The 22818-nt window shown below is 52.0% G+C and overlaps 2 protein-coding genes across 3 annotated transcripts; both read right to left on the bottom strand.

Annotated features, from left to right (window-relative positions):
- Nucleotides 1-319: 319 nt before the first annotated feature.
- LOC128728405 (hydroxyacylglutathione hydrolase, mitochondrial) lies at nucleotides 320-1921 on the bottom strand. Of its 2 annotated transcripts, none has more exons than XM_053822028.1 (3): nucleotides 1769-1921; nucleotides 1570-1681; nucleotides 320-1498 (listed from the first exon to the last, which is right to left on the bottom strand). In XM_053822028.1, exons 2-3 carry the CDS (start codon nucleotides 1631-1633, stop codon nucleotides 657-659), a joined length of 906 nt encoding a protein of 301 aa, XP_053678003.1. In that variant the 5' UTR covers nucleotides 1634-1681; nucleotides 1769-1921; the 3' UTR covers nucleotides 320-656. The 2 variants fall into 2 exon arrangements, with proteins under 2 accessions (XP_053678003.1, XP_053678004.1); XM_053822029.1 differs by having other exon boundaries at nucleotides 1570-1594.
- Nucleotides 1922-5454: 3533 nt separating this feature from the next.
- LOC128728401 (titin-like) lies at nucleotides 5455-22076 on the bottom strand. Its single transcript, XM_053822024.1, has 9 exons — nucleotides 16427-22076; nucleotides 9177-9313; nucleotides 8921-9094; nucleotides 8320-8474; nucleotides 8088-8235; nucleotides 7840-8019; nucleotides 7609-7755; nucleotides 7238-7383; nucleotides 5455-5838 (listed from the first exon to the last, which is right to left on the bottom strand). The coding sequence occupies exons 1-9, from the start codon at nucleotides 22074-22076 to the stop codon at nucleotides 5748-5750; spliced, it is 6828 nt and encodes a 2275-aa protein (XP_053677999.1). The 3' UTR covers nucleotides 5455-5747.
- Between the last annotated feature and the right edge of the window lie 742 nt (nucleotides 22077-22818).

The following is a 22818-nucleotide window of genomic DNA, read 5'->3' as shown; positions in this document are numbered from 1 at the left end:
ATTTTTTTTTCTCGCAGCCTCGAGAGCTGATATCGAAAATGAAGTTCAATTCGCTACGATTATTCAAAATAGTTCATGTAAAGTAAAGCATAGCGACATGAACGCTTTTCCATATTATGTTCATAAAGTGAGCACGATAGTGATGTATTTTCCATAATCGCTTTTCGAGAATTTTATGGAATTGTTTTTTTAAATTAATTGGCAATACAAGCTTCATAATTGTGTACGGCAATATCAGATCGGATTTTAATGTTAGATCAGACGATGAAATTGCCGTTGGGAAATAATTTGAATTCAGTATAATCAATATATAATTCATAGGCATTTTATTCATCTCAGGCTCACCAGTGTTACATCTCATTCAGCCAATCTTAAGAATTATTTCCTGTTAACACCCTTGAGTAAAATAACAAGATATTTCAAAGCAAGATTACAAGGCTTTCGTAGGTCACTATAGGCGGATGTGGATGTAAATATTGATAATTTCCCATATACCCAATTGGTTGCAGTAATAAAGATCTTACGCCCAGGTTATACTAATCACACACATATGGCGCTTTACATTTGCGGCATTCTTTTGTCAACGATATTGTGAGCCAATCATGCACGCGACCAGCATAGTCCAAACATTTACGAGTCGGCGCAGACTACTTGACCTACATTTTGTCCTTTGCAGCCCGTACTGCTTGCATGGTTTCAACCGGTGTAGTTTTACCAGCGAACGCTTGAACGGCCGCTTCCCGGACGCGCATGAACACGTTGATGCGTTTTTCCTGGCCGATCGTGGATGGCACAAGAGCACGTCTGCCTTCGAGATCGGTCTCTTGTGCCCGTTCCAGCATCGCCCGGATGTCTTCATTGTCCGGTTCGACCAAATGCCCGAAGCGTAGGTTTTGCAACGCATACTCATGACCGCAGTACACGTGTGTTTCGTCCGGCAGGGTTGAGAGCTGCCCGATTAGCGCGTCGTACATCTGCTGTGCGGTTCCCTCGAAGAAGCGGCCACAACCAGCCAAGAAGAGCGTGTCGCCGGTAAACACCGCCCGATCCTGGTCAGACTCGATGTAGTAGCAAATGTGGGACGTAGTGTGGCACGGCGTGGACAGGCAGCGAACACGCAGTTGTCCGATTTCGAACGTGTCGTCTTGCTTCACGCGGTTAGTCAGCTGTGCGATGCGATCGTCGTTCCCGCCGTACACGACCAGCTCGCCCCAGTCAGTGTTCTCGAGGAAGCGCTTGTGTAGGGCTTCATTACCACCGGCATGATCCCAGTGGTGATGCGTCGTCAACACTTGGTTCAGCTTACATTCTTGTTCGCGAACCACCTCCAGCACGCGGTCCGGTTCAACCGGATCTACGACGGCTGCCTTGCGTGTCGCGTTACACATCACCAAGTACATGAAGTTGTCTTTCAACGCCGGAATCTTCGTTACCGTCATGCTAGCCATCGCGTTCGTCTGGATGGTGTGCGGTCGCCGTTGCAAACTAAAACTCGATACTAAAAATGTTTCATGATGAGCATATTGTATCCAGGTTGCTTTTCTTCGCTACGAAAATTGAGGCACTTACCGGTGAAATAAAGCGCGGTCAGTCGCTGTGAAACACGGTGTGGAAGCAGATTCAGCAGGGACATCGGGCGCCGGAAGCAATCCGTAAATCAAGGACAAAAGAGCCCGTTAGGCTAGCGAGAAGGAACGAGAGTGTGCACTCCGGGGAAGGGGCTCCAGTTGTAGCCTTTAGGCATTTGGTTGATAGAGAGTTGACTTACAGTGATGTAATCGTGTACCGATGATAACCGGCTTATCCTACTGGGCTGATAAGCGTGCGATTGCTGGAACGCCTGATTTGAGTCGTACCGTCACTTTACGTGGTTAATAGTAAATATAGCTGTTAAAAAAATAGCTAAATTGCGGTAATACACATTTATATTTAAACCTGCATTAGTGGAAAACGACTAAAAACGATTTGAAAATCACAAAACATGATGCAAAACACAGTGCACTTTGATTGCAAATTTTTCGACCAAAACAAACAATTGACATTGAATACACTTTGACAGCTAAAATGTCAGGCATAGTGCGTAATGCTTTTGAATCGGCCGTTATGCGCTGTGATCCCCATGCTTTTTATAGGCAGCCACGATTTGTGTTGTTTCATATAAAATAAATTACATTTTTCATTATTTATAACGAAATAGAGACGTTAATTTACGTGTCAGCAGTGCCCGGGACCTTCATCGCTCGAATCTAATAATTTTAGGAGCCCTTTGATCTCGGGGACCCTGAAACCGCTTTAAACATGTGTCCCTGTTTGTGATAACAAAGGCGTTGATTATTACAAGTGTAATTTGAACACTTTGAGATCCATAAACGGTTCAGTGTCGTAAGTAACAACCATTGCCGGAGACTAGGGAGAAGCGCGACCACAGTAATTGTTAACACACATGTGACGGTTTCACTGCTCCTTTTTTACCCTTCACTGTTTTATAGCCAATAATTATTGTTTACAACCGTAAATGAGTGTGGCTCTTGATCTCATCTCACTTGGCTGAGGCGTGTTCATTGGAAATATAAAATTATCCATGATTGCTTTTGACTCGAAGTACGTTTTTACTGTTTGCCTTCGGAGTGACTTTAAATGGAATCATTTTCGTCAGGTTTTCATTAAAGACGGGGTTTTCCCCAGATCGTTTCATTAGCAAATAATTGGTCGTTTCAATACGCCTTAATGAACGAGATGCAGTTACGGATTCTGCCTTGCATGACTCATCACGTTATTTTCCATTTTAGTCATTCTCTTCCCACCCCGTACGAAGTGTATTATTTCGGATATGTTGTTTCCCTGATTGATCATGCATCACCATAATACTCGATGTTATGATTTTGGGCAATTTTTTTATTCATTCATTCAAGTCGCATTGACAAGTATAAATGTTTCGGTACAAAATTTTCAGTGTTTTTATGACATATGCTTTAGTGGATGCACTCGAGGCGCTTGCCGGGTGTTCCATTATTCATATAAGGCTTCTAAATTCTATCTCTCTAGAGCTCGCTAGTGTTGGTATAGATGTATAAAGGGTTTGCAATATAACGTTGATAAATAAATTGTGTAGATGAACCTTTGCAACTAAGCGCTGGCGATCGGCATTCGCACGCTCTCGTCTGTTGCCTTTTCCCCTCTCGGGATCGGTTATCCATCATTCATCAAAAAAGCTGCCCTTCGCGGCGTCTTTTAATCATCGCACAAAAAAATATATATCCCCAAACGAACCACCGGACCAAAACGAAGATAATTCACCCCGTTTCCAGAAACCCATCATCTCTGCCATGTCCCGGTCACGATCGAACGGCTCCAGCAAAGGTGGAAGCAAATGATCAAAAAAAAACCAGAGCTCATGACGAAGGAAACCAAAGAGCTGCAGCGAGAAAGCGTGGAATGAGGAAGGACCCAAAATTTATGCTGGGACTCGCAATATGGTATCCAGAAATCCGGTTCCTCAGCTCTTTTCTTTTTTCACCCAGCATCCTCTTTCTCGCTGCCGCTCATCGCGCTGCTCTTCTTGGGCTCTTTTAGCGCTGACCTCCATGAGACAGCCATCACAAAAAAAGTGGTTAGACACCCGAATTCCGGCACCTTTTTTGCTGGTCCTTCGCAAGCTCGGAACGCATAATGAGAGGGCTCTTTCGTGGCGCAACGTTCAAACAACTTTCGCATCAGTTTTCGTCTTTTCCGCGAAAAGAAGAGCTTGAGGCTTTTTGCGAACGTGCAGGAGGAGTCCTGTCGGTGGCTTGAAGGGGTTAGAGCAGCCAATTGTACGATGAAGCTCGCGGTGGGGGATAATTGGCGGCGGAAAGGACGGTGGCAGTGGAAAACAACAACAAAATCGTAAAAAAGCTTACTCGCCACAACACCTTCGCCACCAACCACCTTCCCATCGCCTTCGGCACGCCAACCTAAACCCCTCACACGCGCGTGTGTGTGTTTATTATTTTTGCAGTCCAAAAATTGTGCCCTTTAGTGGGGCTGTGGCGCACACATGCAGAGCGCATACCTTACGATACCAAGAGTTACAATAATATAAAGCATATGTTGCTTCACTTCTTAATCCTAACACCTTCACAGCGTGTGCGCAGTATACTTAAAAGGGGATTTTTTTGTTGTTGCAGAAAGGGAGGCCGACCCGGCTCCGAAAGGAGCGGGAAAGCGAAAAAGGAAAAGGCGAGTAGAGAGGGTGTAGGGGGTGGGGCAGGAATGGGGTGGCTTCTTCTTGTAAAACAGGGGAATGCTCGCAAACGTGGCCGAGCCCATCGGCGAACCTTTCGAGGACATTAAGCGCCCAAGCCGCTATCCCTGCCAACATATTCTTCCTTCTAACGACGGCACAGTTCGTCTCGGCTGCGTAGCAACATGTAGAGCCGAGCGTTATCTTGGCTGGTTTTGATTAATTTGGGCCGTGGAGTGTACGCGCGTGCATGTGCGTGTGTGTGTGTACCGGTTGGTTAGCGGTGGCGGCGAAATTTTAATAAAAAAAAAATAATTCACGGCAGCAACGAATAAATAAACCAAAAAATAAAAATACAACATGTAGTTTAAGAAGCCATCAGAAATCAGCATCAGAAGCGAAATAAAGAAGTAAAAAAAAGAATAAAAAGAGATTCAGAATGAGAGAGCGTTGCAAGCAGCAACCTTTGTACGGGAGACAGAGAAAACAAATAACAATAAAATGGATGCAGCTGGGCGAATTGAACGTATTCTGGAGCACGGGGATTCACACACATCCACACACATGAGGGCTTGGGAACACGCTGGGAACGATCGGGGTGGCACCAGAGAGCACATGAGGGAGGGTGGTGCAAAGGGCGGAAAAGGGAAATGGGAAAAAGGGCCAAAGGGAACAGGGCAAAAGCGTGTTTAAACTGCGCATCCGCTCGACTCCACACGTCGACACGACTCAACGCGTGGGGCCACTCTTCCGTCTCGCTCTCGCGCTTAAGGGCGGCTGCACTCACCCTTAAGGGTTGAGCTGCGACAAAAGTGACGTCATTTTTGGGAGGAGAGAGATCGGTTCGGTCACGTCGAGTTCGGGCATGGTTGGATGGGCGTACGATAGAATGAGGGAGGAAAGCGGTTTATGAGGGGTTGGTGTGGGTCAAAGAAGGGTTCGTTTACTTCCGGAAGGGGTTCTTCCGTTGGGCCCGCTTGGTCCCTTCCGCGTGCGTGTCACGTTTTCGTTATCGTTCGTCGGTTTGAGGCCAGTTAGAGAATGGAAGACATGCTCTGCTTAGGTCCCGTCGGTCGGTTCAGGTCCAGGTCCAGGTCCAGGGTGTTGGGCGGGATGGAGGCAGTCAAGAAGAGGAAGAAGGGTGACCCTTGGTGCGTCACCCACACCCTCGCTCTCTGGGGTGCACGCGAAACAGAAACAAAGGCCCTCACGGCCACCGAAGCGGGATGAGAAGCGTTTTAGACAGCTTGGGCCAATGGCCACGGGCCCGAAACTGTCAGTTGGCGTATGCTGTCAGTGGGCTCGAGCTGTCACTTCCGATTGGTCAAACCGTGAGCCATTTTGTGCTCACGCACGATCGCTGCGATCACCCCCTCAGCTTCCGGCTGATTAATATTGGTTTGACCTCGCTCTCCTTCTCCCTCTCTCGCTCTCTCTCTCTTCTTTTCCCTGTCTCTCTCTCTCTCTCTCTGTCTCTTCCCGCTGTGCCTCGTTGTCTAAGTTTCTCGCTTACGGCCCGACGGGCTTAGAAGATGTTGTACGTCACTTTGATATCGCCGCACTGGGGGCAGAAGTACATTTTCTTCTGCTTTTTCTTCGCCTTCTCGCGCATTTTCCTGCCCAAGGTCAACGGGGATTGTTTGTCACGGCCATTTCGGCGGTCGGGTCACCCCCACCCACAAACACACGTGCGGGTTTTGTTGTTGTTGTTGTTTTTTTCGGTGGAGGGTTGGGGCAGGGATGGAGCGGGGTCGTGCGTGTGTTCGTCACAGTTTCGAGGGTTGCGGCGCATACGCGAGTCGTTTGATTTCGGCGAGCCCCGCCACGGATGGTGGATGGGACCAAGCGGGATCACGGTTCCGGTTCCGGTTCGGGGCGGGAGGGGCAGGTAGGATCCGGGAGGGGTTGAAGGATTTTTTTTTTGCGTTTGTTTCATGGACCGGTTTCGTGCGCGCACGGCAGGGATGAGTGATTGAAAGAGAAGGGATGGTGGGGTGGGAGGGGGTGAGGAGATTGGGTGTCCGTTGGATGGTGGTGAGGGAGTGGGAAAAATGGATGAGGCGGAAGGAAGGCGAGAGGGAAAAAGAAGAGAGAAGAAAAATAAAGAAAGAAAGAAAACACATTAACGTTCGAGTCCACCGAGTGTCTGTAGGGGGGAGGGGGGGGGGGGTGAAGAGGGTGAGGGGAGGGGTGGGCGGTCGTGGAAGCTGGGATGGAGTTGGATTGGGGTGGAACGAACACAAACGTACACACATACACACACACAAACACACATTGCGATCGCTAACCTGTGAGTGATGGTGCGGTTGGTGGTCGGTGGCGTACGGAAATGCTGTGGCACAAGTTTCGCCATTCGAACGAACCGAGGGATGAATGGATGAGCGCAAATGCAGTGTGTGGGAGCGAGGGGGCCGTGGGGGGGGGGGGGGCGGCGAGGGACGAGCGAAAAAAAAAACCCCCACGGCGATGCCTGGATGGTGTGGGAAATGATCGCGCAGATTTTGCGATGGATGTGATGGAAGGGGCTGTAGAGATGAAGGGATGCAACCAACATACACACACGCACACAGGGAAAAACACACATACGGCTCTACGTGCTACAGAAGCCGCGCAGGGTGTGAGGAAGAAAGAGACAGATAGAGAAGGGAAAGCAAACGAAGGACAATGGGAGCTGTGGTGTGGTGCGTATGCCCTTAAAAAAAAAAAGATCTGTTGAGGGCCGAGGAAGGCGTACAGGCAGGGTTAACGGGGTTGGCGGGCGTTTTTTTTTTCGTTTGCGTGTTTGGAAGAGGAAAAGGCGGGATGGACTTAAGTAAAGTACACCATAATTAAATACTATCGATAGAGTAGGCTTAAACGCTAAGGAAGGAACGCGGGGAGGAAAAACAAAGTGAAGAGCAGACAGCCCTTCCACATGGGGAAAACCCAGCTAAACTCGTATCGGAGGTGTTGATGATGGTGGTTGAAGAAGAGAGGGGTTGGGGATGCAAAAAGGGCTACTTTTGGGATATTCACGTCAGCGTGTTGTTCGGGTTGGTATAGGTGAAGCCCTCGAACTGGGCTTGATCCATCGAGGCAAGGATGTTCCGGTCGATGGGCGTGAGTCGCGCTCGCTCACGAGTGAACTGCTTGTCGAAATACTGCGTATCGAGTGGATGGCGCTGTTGGTTTGATCACCACCAGAGAGAAACAGAGAGAGAGAGAGAGAGAGTGAGAGAGAGAGAGAGAAAGAGAGAAAATAGGGAGATATAGAGATAGAGAAATGGAGAGAAAGCAGGATTGTCCCTCGGGACAGCCAGCTGAGAGTGTTTTGCAGAGTGGCAAAGGACGAAATGTATTGCACAAAAAAGAGTAAAAAAAAAACAGGAAAAATGAAAAACACTTACGACTTGGGGCTTAAACGGCGGGTCAACGGCTCGTCTCTCCAGCTTGTCCCAGATAATACTATTGAAGAATGGGTGATACTTGATGTCGCTCTCCTCGTCCATCGTGTTGAGCACGCCGAGTCGTATCGAGGCGTCCTTCTCCAGCAGCTAGCGTGGGCGAGTAATGAGAGAGCGCGGTGCGGTTAGGTAAGCCATCTTTGACCTTACGTATGACCTTGAGACTGGACTTACCGACTGGAGCAACCGCAGCGCCTCCTTGGAGAGGTAGTGCGGGAACCACGGGATCTCGTTGCATATGGACCAGAACAGCTCGTCCTCGTCGCATCCGCTGAAGGGCGACTGTCCGACCAGCATCTCGTACACTAGCACACCGAACGACCACCAGTCGACGGCTTGGTTGTACTTTTGACCCTAGTGAGGTTTTAATGACGTGCGATGGATGAGAAACTCGTCATCCACGCAATCATCCCCATACTTACTTTGATGATTTCAGGCGCCATGTAGTCTGGTGTGCCGCAGAAGCTGTCCGCTAGCTTGTCCAGGTAGATCTCCAGCTTGCACATGCCAAAGTCCGCTATCCGAACGTGTCCGTCGTAATCGAGCAGCACGTTGTCCAGCTTCAGATCTCTGTTCAAAGCGTACGGAGATAGGAACGAAAGTGAACGAAAACGCTAGCGTCCACGTCTATACGGCAGGTAGAGCTGAGCTTACCGATAGACGATGCCCTTGCGGTGCAGAAACTTTAGACCGGACACGATTTCGGCGGCGTAGAAGCGAGCACGGGCCTCTGGGAAACGGCCACTCTGCTGGATGTGGAACATTAGATCACCCCCGTTCAGGTACTCCATCACGAAGAACAGGTGACTCTGGTGGAGGATGGGAGCGTGGTGAATCATCAGTGCGCAGAAGTGCTAAAAGGGTGTGGCCCATCCCTACCAAAATTCATCGCAAAAAGCCCTGTTGCTCACACGAGCTTCAAGAGCCCTGCCGCATGACAAGGTGCAGCAGTTCAACTTGTCCCCTAACGCGGCCATGCAATCACAATGCAACTCATCGCTCGCAAAAGTCAGTTCTCGAAGGTTCCCCAAACGCAATCTCTCGATTGCGCATGACGACCTACCAGACCATTCTCGTCTAGTGCAATCGTCACACGAGATATCGGTCAATGGGTACAAAGCCGCGGGAATGCGTGGTGCGAATTCCTCCCGGGGCGTAAAAATAGCCGCCGACGTCCCACGGGACCTGATACGCATCGTAACACTTCCTCGTTCTCGCGTACTGCGGGTTGTTGAACGGGCGCGGTTCTACTTACGTCTGTCTGAAAGGTGCAGAAAAGGTGACAGAGGAACGGATGCTTGGTGCCGAGGGCCAACACCTTCCGTTCGATCAGCGTACAATCGACATCGTCGTCCTCCAGCACCACGTCCTTTTTCAGGCACTTGATTGCGTAGTAGTAGTCGGAGTTCTTCAGCTCGGCCAGAAACACCTGTACCCGGGGGGAAACGAAAAATGGCGTGCGCGTGAAAGCACAGCACCTAGGGAAAATGTGGTGTGTAGTGGATGCTTACCTTTCCGAAACTACCCTTGCCCAACACCGTCAGGAAGTGGAAATCATCGACGTTGTACTTGCGGAAACGTGGTATCACCGTGGCCGGAGCGGTCAGCTTGCCTGTCTTCTGGAACTGAGCGTACGTGTACGAGGTTTCTACCGACGAAGACCAACGATTTATTACACGATTTCACACAATTGGGGAACGATTGAGGAGTAATAGGAAGGGAGAGAGACAGGGGGTGGGCGAAACACACACACACACAAATAGGACATTCTAGGAGAATGCGCCCTTTCAAGGCGCAGGTGCAACGAACAACCGAACGACCGAACGATAATGAGTCACAGATGAGAAAAGATGTCACTTGTGGAAAGGTTCTAATAACGAGGAGATAAAATATACGTACGCACACACAAACACCCACACTGATTGAAACTGTGATTAAAACTACAAAATTGAAAGAAAAAAAACGAAGCATGGATTCGGCAACCACCGGCAAGGAGCTACTTCTCGACTTTTCCGCACCACAATTTAACGAACAAATACTCCAACAGTATGTTACAGCAGCAGGCCGCTTCAGCGTCGATATCGTCATCGACTTCTGGCGACATAAACGCCATCATCTGAGAATTATCGCTTCTTGTCTCGTCACTCAGGAACGTATTTACCGATTGTTCCTCCATGTCGGTCGAATTTCTCGGCTGAATCGTTCTCACCAAAACCTCGATGGTTGCCCGCAAGAGCTCGGAAGCGTTGCCTTCCTCAGCCTCAGGAAAAGCCGGCTCTGTCGGCGGCAATTGGTTGTTGTCGGGGTAGCTGGTCAGGCTAAGACTGTCTAAGTTCATTTGTTCTAGTTCAGCAACTAGCTGTTCCAGATCGATTGACTGCTTATCGGAGTCGACTTCGTCATACGGTTCCAGGCAAAGCTCGCAGGACGACGACGAGTCTGTTTCCGTGTCCGAAATCTCGCCAGAATCCGTCTCATCCGAATCTTTCTCCGAATCCGTCGTTTCGATGCTCAGGCTCGTGTCGAATGATGTCTCCGCTTCTGAAGGCTGAAGTTCCGCGTTCCGAAAGAACACGTCCAGCTCGTGATCAAGCTCCTCCTCCATCGCTTGGAAGTATGTGTTGCCGATGGGTTGTGGTTCCATTTCTTGCTCCATTGTTTGCTTGAAAACTTGCGCACTTGCTTCACCTCGAACGGTTGATCGCGATTTGTGCTACTAAACCTCCAAAGCCTCGGAAGCCCGCGGGATTAACAGTACATAGGCGCTCCAATCCCATCCAGCGGGTGCTTGTGTGAGTGGAATCGGCTGCTGGATGATTTGTAATACTCACTCAAGCTACCGTTGAAACCCCCACCAGCCTTTGGAAAAGGCCTAGGTCTCGGTTTGGGTTTGGGTTCGGGTTTAGGTTTGGGTCTGAGTTTCGCGATCGCGATCGCGCCGCCATTTTAGCGCCTTTCTATGGAATCATGTTTGTGGCCCTGGCAACGTTGCGGATTCGGGGCCTCATTCGATCGATTCGGTGCAATTTTATCGTGTCCGAGGTGTGGGAGTATGTGTGCCCTGAAAGCGCTCTCCTTTGGGCCCTTGCGCTTCCACCACCGGTAGCTCACCACCCTTTGCCGGTGAGCACCGCGTACAGGTGGACTTATTTATAAACGGAAACAAACCTTTCTATTTTGGGCGTCGTCAAAATTGCGCATAGATACGCGCGGACAGGGCCCCAAGGCGATGTTCTGGCTGGGGGTGTCTTCGTTTCGCGCATTTTCCGCGGTTCGATCGATCGTGGCCGATTGCGAGACTCCGTGACTTGGGCGGCATTTTTCCTCAACCGAGTTGGTGTGTTGGTGGGAGATTTTTTTTTCCCGCCTTCCCTTAGATGAATGTTACGGCGTACATGGAGCATTGAGTGCGGCGGGGGAGGGTGAAGGGTGTGTGTGTGTGTGTGTGTGTGTGTGTGTGTGTGTGGAGGGGTGCGCAGTCCACAGTGGGTAGCCGCACCCAGCGCGTTGCTCAAGTGCGCCTTATTTTTTATGCCCGTTAGAGCTCGACTCGTTAACGCGAAGTCTTGGTTTGAGCGATTCCACCGGAAACTCGCACTTAGGGTGACCTATTTAAAAAAAATGGTGGAACCTTCGATGGCCGGGCCCGAGTGAAGCAAGGAACAATTGGACCATTGTCTAGCGTAGGAGGCGATGGAATCCCACGCTAACCACAGTGAACGGGGAGATGCTCGAGATTCGTCATGCAACGAGTCACCCGTTCGGTTAGAGTCGATGGACAAGGAGAAGTGAAAGAAAAAAAAAAGAAGCCAGCGGCCCTTTGGAGCAGGCGCTCTCACGTTCACACTGCGCGGCGGAAAATTGTGCATGCGACCTAAATAGTTTCGTGTGGGTTTTTCCTCCCGGGGCGAATTTTTCGTGTGAGGAATAACTTTCACGAACACACCTAGCCTGTTGGACCCAGTGAGCCTGATGGCGGAGCGGAAGGACGAGTTGGGATATTGGGAAAAACTAACGGTAAACTAAAGGAAAGCGGGTGCTAGCAAGCGGCGGAAAAGCGATCAAAAACACGATCGGAAACAATGCCCCAGCAAAGCGACGACAGCCCTCAAAAGGACTAAAAATACACGAGAACGAACGAATCGACGATGGCAGCAAAGCGTGCAAGCGAAACGCCACGTGTACGCGAAACCGGAAGCTCGCGCAGATCGCGTTACCTAGCTCTTCCTCCTTGGCGGTCGTTGGCGAAGGGCCACCACTAGTCGAGGGCACATCCGGTTGTTCGCAGGATGGTGCCGGTGCCTCGATGCGGTAGGCCGGATTCGCGCTGGGTGGCACCTTTGAGGGTGAATCTCGTGGCTCGTGAACGCCTGGAAAAAGGGGGGGGGGTTAACCGAATGGTGGGTATGGGTGGACTGAGGGTTTTGATCCTTGTTGCTGTGCATACCCACGAATGCCAACGACGGGAAATGGCCACTTTTCCCGGTCACGCGTATCCGCTGGTGCAGGAGTACGCAAAGAATTCGCGCTTTTTGGCACGCGAACGTGCGCGCAATCCATTCCGCATTCCGTCGGTGGTCGCCTTTTTTACTACGCCTTTACAACACCGCCACGCGAGACAGATGCGAGAATGAGCAGGAGAGTGAGTGGGTGTGTAAGGGAGAGAAAAGAGAGTGAGAGAGAGAGAGAGAGAGAGAAAGCGACACAGCGAGACAGGTTTTCGGTTGCCAAGATTTCCACAAATCCATTGCGTGGTTTTTGGCGTGATTTTTGAGGTTACCTTTTCGCTGATTTCCTTCCCCGCTACTGCATTCTCTTTCTCACTCATTATCCCTCTCATTTTCTCTCACCCGTTTGGGGGGGGGGGTGCATGGCTTTCGATCAACGAAGATTTCTCAGCATTTTCTCGTCCACATTTAGGTGACGATTTTCTATCATTTTAGGAGTGATGAAATTTCCATTTTCCCTCTCAAAGCCGTCGGGGTTTTTTTACTGTGCAATATTTTCACCACCCCCCACACACACACACCCGGTAAGGGTGGCGGAAGTAGGCTCTCTCAGCGCCGATAAAGGTCGTGGCGGCACTGCCACCGCCAGATTGTGAAAGAAGTCGAACCATTAAAGGGGGATAAAGTGTGTGGTGAGAGAGAGAGAGAGTGGGTGGTTGGGGGGGGGGGGGGGGGTGGAAGGGAAGGAGGCACATGAAACGACGAGTGAGGTGCGGGGTTATTGCGCTTTTTGTGCGCGCGTACGGACCTCGCACGGGTTGGCATTTTTATAAATGCTCAAAATCAACCGCCTGAACAGGATGGACCGGACGGGAAAGGTCACAGGTTGTGGAGTGGTGGTGGCATGTGGCCATCTTGCGATAAAAAAAAATCCTGACAAACCGACACACACACACACACCCGACAATTGTCCGCAAATCTCAGCACAAATCTCCGTGAGGCGTCTTTTACCCGTACGCTTGCGGTGAAAATGCTCATCGGCACTGATTATTTGCTATTCTTTTCTATTTGTTTGTACCACCACCGCTCGAAACGGGGGTGGTTTGTTTTTGTGGACAGTGCGGGGAGAGATGCTCCCATTTTCCTTCTCCGCATCGTCCCCGCACACGCTCCGTTTCGGTCGTTTTCACGCGCTGCACCACGTGAGCGGATTTACGTGCGTCTACGCCGAATGGCAGCGGTTCTAATAAAAAAGCAAGCGTGCGCGTGAAAAACCCACCCACCCCGGCCCAGCAACTCGGAAAACTCACGCGCCGCGGTGAAAAGGAGAGGAAGGAAAAAAGGAGCGAAAAACAAAAACAACGGCATTAAAAAAGATATCACAAATTAATCCCAGACGCTCTCGACGTCAAACCGGCGGCTCCTATTGCGTCGTTTCTTTCGCGCGAATTTTCACCTCCACACACCGTGTGTGGCTTGTGTGTGGTATGTGTGTGTATCGGAAAATCCGCCGACGAACGGGGGAGGAAAACTCCAAGCCCCACACACACACACCCATCCACCCACCAGGGTGCATCCGGGCCAAAGTCCGGCTCAAGTACAGCTTGACAGCCACACCAAAAACTGCCTGCAGCTTATGTCAGGATCTATTTCTCTTTTTCTCTCTCGCTCGCACGCGTTATCACGCTCCCGATATCCCTGATCCCTAAACCCATCCGTTGGCATTCGTGGGGTGGTCGTTCGCACCGATTGGATGTGCATACCTCGTCGCACGGAGGACAGTGCCTCGACGATCAGCTTCTGGTTGACGCCGCACAAGTTAGCCGCCAGCTTCTCGCACTTCTTGTGACAGTTGACGTCGCAGTCTGGCGTGTTTTATTTATTTATTTTTTTTTTGGGTGGTGGGTGTGAAGATAAGGGTAATAGGGAAAGGGGAAAAGGGGAAAGGATGGGAGGGTAAAAGATAGATTCGTATGAGCGCTGGCGATCGGTATCGGTATTGGTTTTTCGGCCGCTGCATTTTTCACCAACCGACCGTTTCCTTGCGCGCCGTTCTTGCCGAGTTGAGGTGTGATTTTTCCTGCGCGGAAAAGCGCCAGCATGCCAGCCCTTCGCTTGCGCGATCGGGCGTTGTTCCGTGATCGTTAAAATGCCCCAAATGCCGCGGTGATGGCACCGCGATGGTGGAATCGAGAGGACTTCACTAGTCAACAAGTTTATGACATCGACCGCCGGACGCGAAGTCGGGGCCCTTTATTTTTATTTTTTTTATGCTTTTTTTTTGTTCGCGTACCGGGCGAGAGTCACCGCACTCGCGCTAAGAATAAACCGGCTCGCATTGAAATAGATCGAGAATTAATTAGCCTAATTGCATACCGACCATGATGGACAGTTGGCGGTTTCGTTCTGGTGGCGACGCGAAACCGCTGCACTTCGGGGGGTTCGTTCGGGAAAGGTTCTGGCCCGTGCCAATCGTCGAAGGGCGGCCCTTTTCGAACGGGAACTTGCGACCCTGTTGAACCCGCTGTTGAATTGCGCGCATCATAAATAGCCAGCGGTGGTCCCAACACCGGTAGCACAGGCTCCTGCGATGGTGGGCATTCTGACGTCCCACGGGTGATGTCTTGTTCGCGCAAGGTTCGCGCAAGAAGCGGCTACTTCTGCCAGCTCCAGTGTGCTCACCCACCCATGGCGGTGATCTACGACCTGTGTCGGGTGCCTTTGATCACCTTCAACGGGCCGATTCGGCGGGCCGATGTTGCGCTCTTCACACCGTGAACGGTGGCGAAATTGGCACAAGAAAACACCGGCAGCACCGGAAAACAAATCTACTGCCCTGCAATTCGACCTGATTTTGGCCGCCCACGGCATCCCTGTCTCACTCGCACTCGCTTTTTCGTTCGCTGTCTCTCGCTTGCTCACACAACGGCTAGCTGGGTGCGGAGGCGATGCTCTAGAATGTATGGTAACGTAAACACGAAACCGCGCTGGTCCTCTACCTGCCAGATGTTGTAATAGCGCTTCGAGAAACAGCGGCTAGTCGAGTCGCAACACTGACCCTAGACCTGCGTGGGTGGGGATTTTTGTGATTTTTTTTTTCGGAGTAAATCCATCGAACTAAGCGTGAGTCTCTTCCGCTTCACTTGCATCAGGTATGCAGCTGCATTGTGCCAACTGCAGGTTATATCCCTGAGAGGCGCAGAGTGAAAGCCAATCTGTCAGTTAACAGGTTTAAATCTCACGCAAAGATCGCGTCCTTGAGATAAGCCAGGGTATGGTGTATGTCTTGCAAACTTCCCACACCAGTGGAGGTACGCCATGTATCCGACCTCGAGTGCCCTTCGAAGCCGCACCGGGAGATAATAAACCTCAACGACCTGTCGGCTACCGGGGAAGAAAAACGACATCCGAAATAGAGACAGTGGTCGAGAGATCGCCCGGATTGTGCGGTTTCGCTTTGCACTTTGTCACACCATGTCTCGGACGGTCGTGCGCGGTTTTTGTCTATTTGGGAACACCTCCACCATCGTCCTGAACACACACCCATCCACCGGTCTACGGTGGCCCTAAAGGCAATCATTTTTGCTAATCCCTTCGATGGGTCGCGGTCGCGTGAATCGCAAGTCACCCGATGCGTGGTACTGGTGGCGCAAACTCGAGCACAACGAGCTTGTCCCGCATCAACCTGGGCTATATTTAGTCGCCAAGTCTCTCGTCTTTCTTCCGCTCCCCCTAGACACACGTTCCTCCCCTACAGCAGGTTCCTCAATCCAGACACCCGCGAAATGCTAGACACCTAACGCGACCCTCTAATGTCGCTAGAATCCCAAGCTTGACGTGTCAATGCTCCAGGGTCGTCCGAGAGGCTGACCCACCTGTTGTCACTCGATCAGGAAGCTGCGACAAGCGATACCCGTGTGTGGCGCCCATCTCGCTTGCTTTCACTCATGCTAGCTCCCTCTGACTCTCTCGTTGGTTCACTTCTCGCTACAGGAACCTCGGTTTTCGGCGAACGTCAACGGTGACATTGAACTTGACTTTCATGACGACAGCCGCCGTGGCTCGACTGCATGCCGAGGGTCGTGTGTTTGTGTACGCGTGTGTTTGTGTGCCCGTATGTGCCGATCAACCCGATGAATCGATCAATCGAACCGTGCTCACTGGCAGCTCCTATTTATAGGGTGGGGGAAGGTTCATGCGGATGATTGCGAGGCGGACATGAGACGGTGTTCGAGTTCGGCGTTCGTTGCAGCTCGATCGCGTAGATGACAGAATGGTGCAAGAGTGCCTACTGGACCTCTAGAGTGACTTACCGAGCGCCTTCTTGGGGCTGATTGGAGCCGTTCCACCACCGTAGAAGCCGGAATCGTGGCTGCTAGTGCTGGCACTCCTCACATCATGCCCAGCACCGATCGACCTGGCCCGTTCGTCCTCATCCAGATCGGCAGGTGTGTTGTTGTTCTCATCGCGAGGTGATGGTGCAAACGACCCACCACTCTTGCGGCTGCTTGTACGAGGTTCTGCGTGCAGTGGTATCACCATTGGCGTGTCGTAGATGTCCCCGAATGGGTCCGATTTGTCCCCTTTCTGGCCCTTGCCTTTGGGTTGGCCCTTCTGTGCTTTGCCCTTCGTCTTGCCACCTGTGCTCGAGTTAACGCTACTGTCCGTGTTGATGTCCGAAGTGGCCCCATCCAGAGCGGAGGCCGCTTCCGAGGACGTTTGATCGGTGGTGATGCTTGTGGTCGCACCACTGCTGGTCGTGGTTGAGGTGCTGGTGCTTTCGTCATCCTCGCTACCACTGCTGCTACCACTGCTGCTTGTTAAGTCCGCTTTGCGGTTGTGCCGATGTCCATGTCGCTTCACCTTCCAAAGTGGACGAGGTCGCGCCACCAGCACTATGGGAGATTTTTCTTCCTTCGAATAACACTTGCGCATCTGATCGAAGTTCAGCTTGACCCGCTTGGTCGGATCGAAGGGCTTTTTCTTCTCCGGCTTGTCGTTCGCCATGTCGTCGTCGTCCTCTTCCTCCTCCTCCGATGACCAGTCGTCTTCCACACCCGAGAACGAGGTCTCAGACGCGCTGTCGTTATCGGTGCGAGGTCCTTCGCCTGTTCCTGCAGTTGCTCCGGTCGCTACACGCGTGTCCTCCTCCTCGTCACTGCTCGAAAGGAACACCTTCTTCTGCACTGCACTACCACTCTGCGCGCCGAGCTTCTGCTTGCCACTGTTTGCCACCACAGGTACTGCTGCAACGGGTGCTGCTGCGACGTTGTTGCGATCGCGAACGTTCACGGTTGATAAGTCGCTCAGATTGTCTAGCGTGCCGAATTTATTCTTCGTCAGCTTCGCCCCGTTGGCGATCGGTAGCTTCGGTGCCTTCGACTGTGGAGGCGTCGTCGTCGCGATGGCTGCCGCCACCGGAAACGCCTCGGACACGATCGCCGACTGACATTTTTGGCATTCCTTCACCTCCACCTCGAGTCCCTTTACGCCCATGTTGAGTGTGATTTGGTTTAGCTTCGTCTTCATGCGCTCGAGATTCTGCTGCTGCTGCTGCTGAGCTTGCAGGCGTTGTTCCTGCTCGCGAGCTGCTTGAGCCTCCGCTTCCGGTTCGGGCAATACCTTGGCGGGGGTTTTCGCTTTGACCACCTTCACTACCTTCTTGACGACGACTTTTTTCGCCGGTTCATCGGCCGTCTTATTGCCGGTTGCAGCATTTGGTGCAGTAGGTGTGTTGACCACCACGGTGGCAGAAGTTGCGTTGGCTAGGGTTGAGCTGTCGCTCTTCGAAACCACCGTTGTTGGAGCTGGTGTAGGTGCAGGTGTCGCAATAGGTGTTGAAACCGTAGGTTTGCTCTTTTCTAGGGCTAGCTTTTTCTCGGCGGCCGCGGCGATGTTCGGTGCAATGGCTTTGATAAGCTCCTTAGGTGAGTACTTCCTCGTGTCGAGCAGAGGATTTGGAGTTCCAGCTGGCACTGCCAGCGGCTTGGTTATGAGTCCTTTCGTTGTTACAGTCTCGGGTGGTGTTGGTCCTTTACCTTTCGCTGACACCGGTTCAGGAAGAACGGTAGACTTCGGTTTCAAAGGGACAGGCTCTGAGCTGGGTTTAGTTTTTAAGGTCGTTGAATCGGCAGGCGTGAAGGGATTCACTTTCACCGATGTTGCCTCCGGAAGAGTCGTGGTTTTTGCCTTCGGAAGGACTTTCTCAGGCTCAGAAGGAGTGCTTGGTTTCGCTTTCAATGGCACCGCTTCCTGGGGTGAATCCTTCAGAAGTGGCTTCGGTTTTGGAACTGCCTGTTCAGTGCCCGTGGACTTTACTTGCGGTGGAGGTTCTGAGCTGGGTTTAGTTTTTAAGGTCGTTGAATCGGGAGGCGTGAAGGGACTCGCTTTCACCGATGTTGCCTCTGGAAGTGTCGTGGTTTTTGCCTTCGGAACGGCTTTATCAGGCTCAGGAGGAGTGCTTGGTTTCGCTTTCAATGACACCGCTTCCTGGGGTGAATCCTTTAAAAGTGGCTTCGCTTTTTTAACTGCCAGTTCAGTCCCTGTGGACTTCACTTGCGGCGGAGTCAGCTCAATTGGGCTCTTCTCGGGCAATAAAGCAATTTTCGGTGAGGGTGCTTCTGGAAGAACAGCTGGCTTCGTCTCCACCGGTTGAGGTGTGGCTTTTGCTTTCAAAGCCTCCAGTTCTGGCTTCGCTAACGCAGTTTGTTTCTCCATTGACACAGCTGGCTTGACCGGCTCCACCGATGGACTGATGGGACTTTTTGGACTCGTGGGGCTTACGGGACTTTTAGGACTTTTGGGGCTTTTTGGGCTGGCAGGACTCTTGGGGGTCTCTTCAAGTTTCGGTTTAACAACCGGCTCAACCGGCTCAACCGGCAATTGTGGCAACGCCTGCGGCTTGCGTTGGTTCAGATCACTTGCCAAGAGCTTCTGTGACTCCTCAGCAAAACCCTGGAATGACTGGCTCGGTGATGCCGGTGGTGACTCTTCTTCCGTAGTCGAACGAAGCAACACCAGCTGTTGCTTGCGGCGCGCGAACGAAACCGTCTCCCGGGTGCCGATCGTGCTCCAGAAGTCCTCGTCATCCGTTGCACGCTTTAAATTGGCGGGCTTCTTACGTAATCCCAGCTTTGACATCACTGAAACCGGCTCTTCTGGTTTGGGTTTTATTTTCGGCTCAATGTTGCCGAGCAGGTTTTTCTTCAAGGTTACGCTCGAATCAGCTGTTTGCGAGGGGAGACTCAATGCTGGTTTTTTCTTTGCTTCTGTTAAAGAATCCATACTAAGGGTTTCTTTTGCCGCGGGCAATTTCTCGTTAGCTGTCTCATTTGTAGGTGCCTTAATTTCGGCTGCTACTAAGGGCTTATCTAAAGCATTGATTTTCTTCTCCTCGATCGTGAGCAACGAAGACGTGATTGGTGTATTTTGAGCCTTCAGCTCATCAGAGCCAACTTTGCTACGATTGATTGATGTTGTGGCGTTGTTTTCTGCTCCTATTTGATCTTTAGTTGGCACTACCTGTTCCGATTGTTTTTTGTCACTGATTGAAGCATCCTGTTTCGTACTTTTACCATTTGGACTATCTGCTTGCAGCTTCAAGCTCACGTTTCCTTTCGTCCCTTCTGAAGGCGTCGGAGTCACTTCCATACCTATTTGACCTCCTAGCTTTGTTTTCACTTGCACCTTGTCGTTAATCGAGCCTTCCACCTTCGCGTTTTTATCGCTCAAGATCGCAGAAGGCTGCTTCGGGTCAGTTGGCGCTTTATCAGCAGGCTTGGAAGCCGATGAGGCCGTGTTCGCATCAAGCTGCTTGGGTTTCGTTTGTGTTTTGCCATTGGGTGAAGCTTCCTGTTTCGTGGCTTTGCTACTTGGGATTCCACTATCTGATTTCGATTGCTTCACATCCTTCGGCGTCTCTGGTACTTTGACATATGGTGCATTTTGGGAAATATCAGACGCAGTTCGCTGAACTGTTCCAACACCCGGCATCTCGTGTGAGACTGGCTTATTTGCACCAACCGACGACGCAATCTGTTCTTTCTCTGGCACCTTCATTAAGCTTTCACTTTCACCGGCCAGCTTGATAGCTGACGGGCCGGAAAGTTTCACGTCAGCTTTAACCGTCCGTATCGGTTCCTTCTCCACCTCGCTCCGTACCGTCTTAGTGACGTCCTTAGCGTTATCCTCCCGTCTAGCAGGTGGTTGCTCCGAAGGGCCCAAAATAGCATTCTCGCTCGTGGCAACCTTCGCCGGCTGGAGCTCCAACCCTTTGGCTTCCCCGAGTGCAGGTTCCGGTAGCGTTTCAACCGTTTTCTTCCGCACGTATGTCTTAATGCCCGGCTTAGTCACCTTGGGGCGCTGCAGATCGCCTGGGCCAGCCCCGGCTTCGAGCGCTCCAACACCAGTCTCCGTCGAAGCCAGCTTCGACGTCTTTACCACTCCATTAGTCAGTTCAGGCCGCTCAGGATCCACAATCAACAGATGCACTTTCGGCGGCTCCGATTCCGAGACTACCGGTGGCATCTTCTCCTCTTCAGGCTGTCGTGGTTTCTTCTTTTTGGGTAATTTAAACACCGTGCACTCTTCAATCGACTCGAGCTCGGCGACAATCCGCGGACCTGGAGCCGATGGGGCATTTTCCACCGTAATCTGTTCCGTTTCCGGTTCCACCGCTGGCAACACCTTCGTGCGCGTGCGCTTGATCTTCTTGAGCTTGCGTTTTTCAGCCACCTCAACGCCTGAATCCTGTGCGATTTGCTGTTCGAGTGCCTCCTTTAACCGCTCTTCAAGCGTATCAGCTGGCACAGGTCCTGTTCCACCTGAGGACGCCTTCTTGAGCTCCTCCTGGAACTGCAACAGCTCGTCTTCGATCAGCTGGGAAGCACGGCGACGCAGTTCACCCGCGTTCAGGTCGTCATCCAGCTTGTCCGAGCTGATGTCGGCACAGATCTCGTGGAAACTCGGGATCTTGACAGCACTCTTGCGTCGGATCGTACCACGGCGCTTTGGTACTGGCGAGCGGTTGGGTCCTACCACACGTCCCACATCCGGTCCCACCAGTTCGTCCTCCCGGATCAGGTGTTTCTCGAGCAGCAGTTCACCGGGTGATTTACTCGGTTCGGGGCGAGTTCGTGGCCTCAAAGACAGCTCATCCCGGAAGTTATCTCTCCAGGAGGTGCTCGAGCGTGCCGTGAGTGGTGGCTCCAGTAGCAACATCTCCTCATCAAAGGTCGGCTCAGAACCTGCCTCAGGCTGGCTAGTAGCGTGCTCTCGCCTCTCGGTACTGCCTCGACTTCCACGTGACTTGCTGCGAGCTCTGATGGTGTTCAACCTCACGACAGTTCGGTTGCGGTTGATAGTCGATCGGGCTCGCCGTTGTTCACTGCGCTCGCTCAGCTCTTGATCGCGCGTTGACAGAGGCGTCGACTCCGTTCCAAGGTTGATCGTTGAGGTTGTCGAGCCAGTCGAGGTGATGGAGGCGATCGAAGCCGTTGGTGGGCTGCCAATGCTGGAGCCATAATGCGACGGTGAGCCGCTCGGTGATCGGTGTCCTGAGAGTTGTGAACGTGAAGACCCACTGCCAGAGTACTTCGAAGCCGACACATCGATGTCGGCTGTGTTGATGGTGCGTCGGGGTTTCTGGTACGTAGGCGAGCTATGACCGTGTGCGTGCGAGTGATGACCACCCAAAAATTTGGGCGATCGGACTCGTCCCAGGGCCGCTATTCGAGTGCTTGTGAGCGGTGTCTCAGTGATCGGTGTTAGCTTCGGCACATAGCCCCTGGTGAAAGAGGGCGCAGTTCGAGAAGGACCTGATGACGTCAGTGGGTTCGGGAAAGCGCGTGATACACCTACGTAGGTCGGTGGACTATAGGTGGAGGAGCCCACCGACACCATCGGTGTCGGAATGATCGGCGTATTGCCGACGAAGTTGTGATAGAGCTCTGAGTAGAGAGGCATCCTCTGTCAGGTGATCCTCGCCGAGTGAAAGAGAGGTAGCTCTTAGAACATGCTCTCACCGGTCACACTGGAACCGGCACTAACAGGCACGATCTCACTCACGATCGCGGTGATTAGCTGCCAAGGCCTGCTGTATTTGGAAAACGCGCACGTCGACGTCCGCACTGTTTACACACCCGAGTCGAGGCGTCGAACGGTGCTAGGTGGAGCTTCCTGACGGTGTTTATTTGCGTTTCAGTTCGAGTGTAGTGTCACCTCCTCCACCGGAACCCGTCCTGTACGCGCTCTGTCTTCTCTTCTGTCTCGTTCTATCCACGCATACTCACTCTCTACACCGCTCACTCTTTCTCTCTCTCTCTCTCTCTCTCTCTCTGTCACGCACGCGCGCGCCTTTGGTCTGTTTTGCGAATTTTCGTTTTCCCTGGCACACACACGCACACACCTTCACACACGCACCCCTACCTCCACCCCTACGCCCCCCGCACAGTGACGGCTCTCCGGTGGCCGGGTCAGCTGGTAGAAAGGGAAAGCCGCAAGGTTACTTGCGGTCACTCGAGGCCAATTGAACTGCACGCTCGAAATCGGCACGCACCGCAAAGGACTCGCGTGGAAAGGACTCGCCCGGAAGCGGAAAAGCGCTCAATTGGAGCTGGTCAAAAAAATAGATCTGAGCCGCTACGAGCGGCAACGGCGACGACGGCGACGGCGACTGCGACGACGACGACGACGACGACGACGGCGC

Source organism: Anopheles nili, chromosome X, assembly GCF_943737925.1.
Source record: "Anopheles nili chromosome X, idAnoNiliSN_F5_01, whole genome shotgun sequence".
NCBI lineage: Eukaryota > Metazoa > Arthropoda > Insecta > Diptera > Culicidae > Anopheles > Anopheles nili.
The sequence above is the reverse complement of the archived record's forward strand: the minus strand, read 5'-3'. Positions and strand labels throughout refer to the sequence as shown.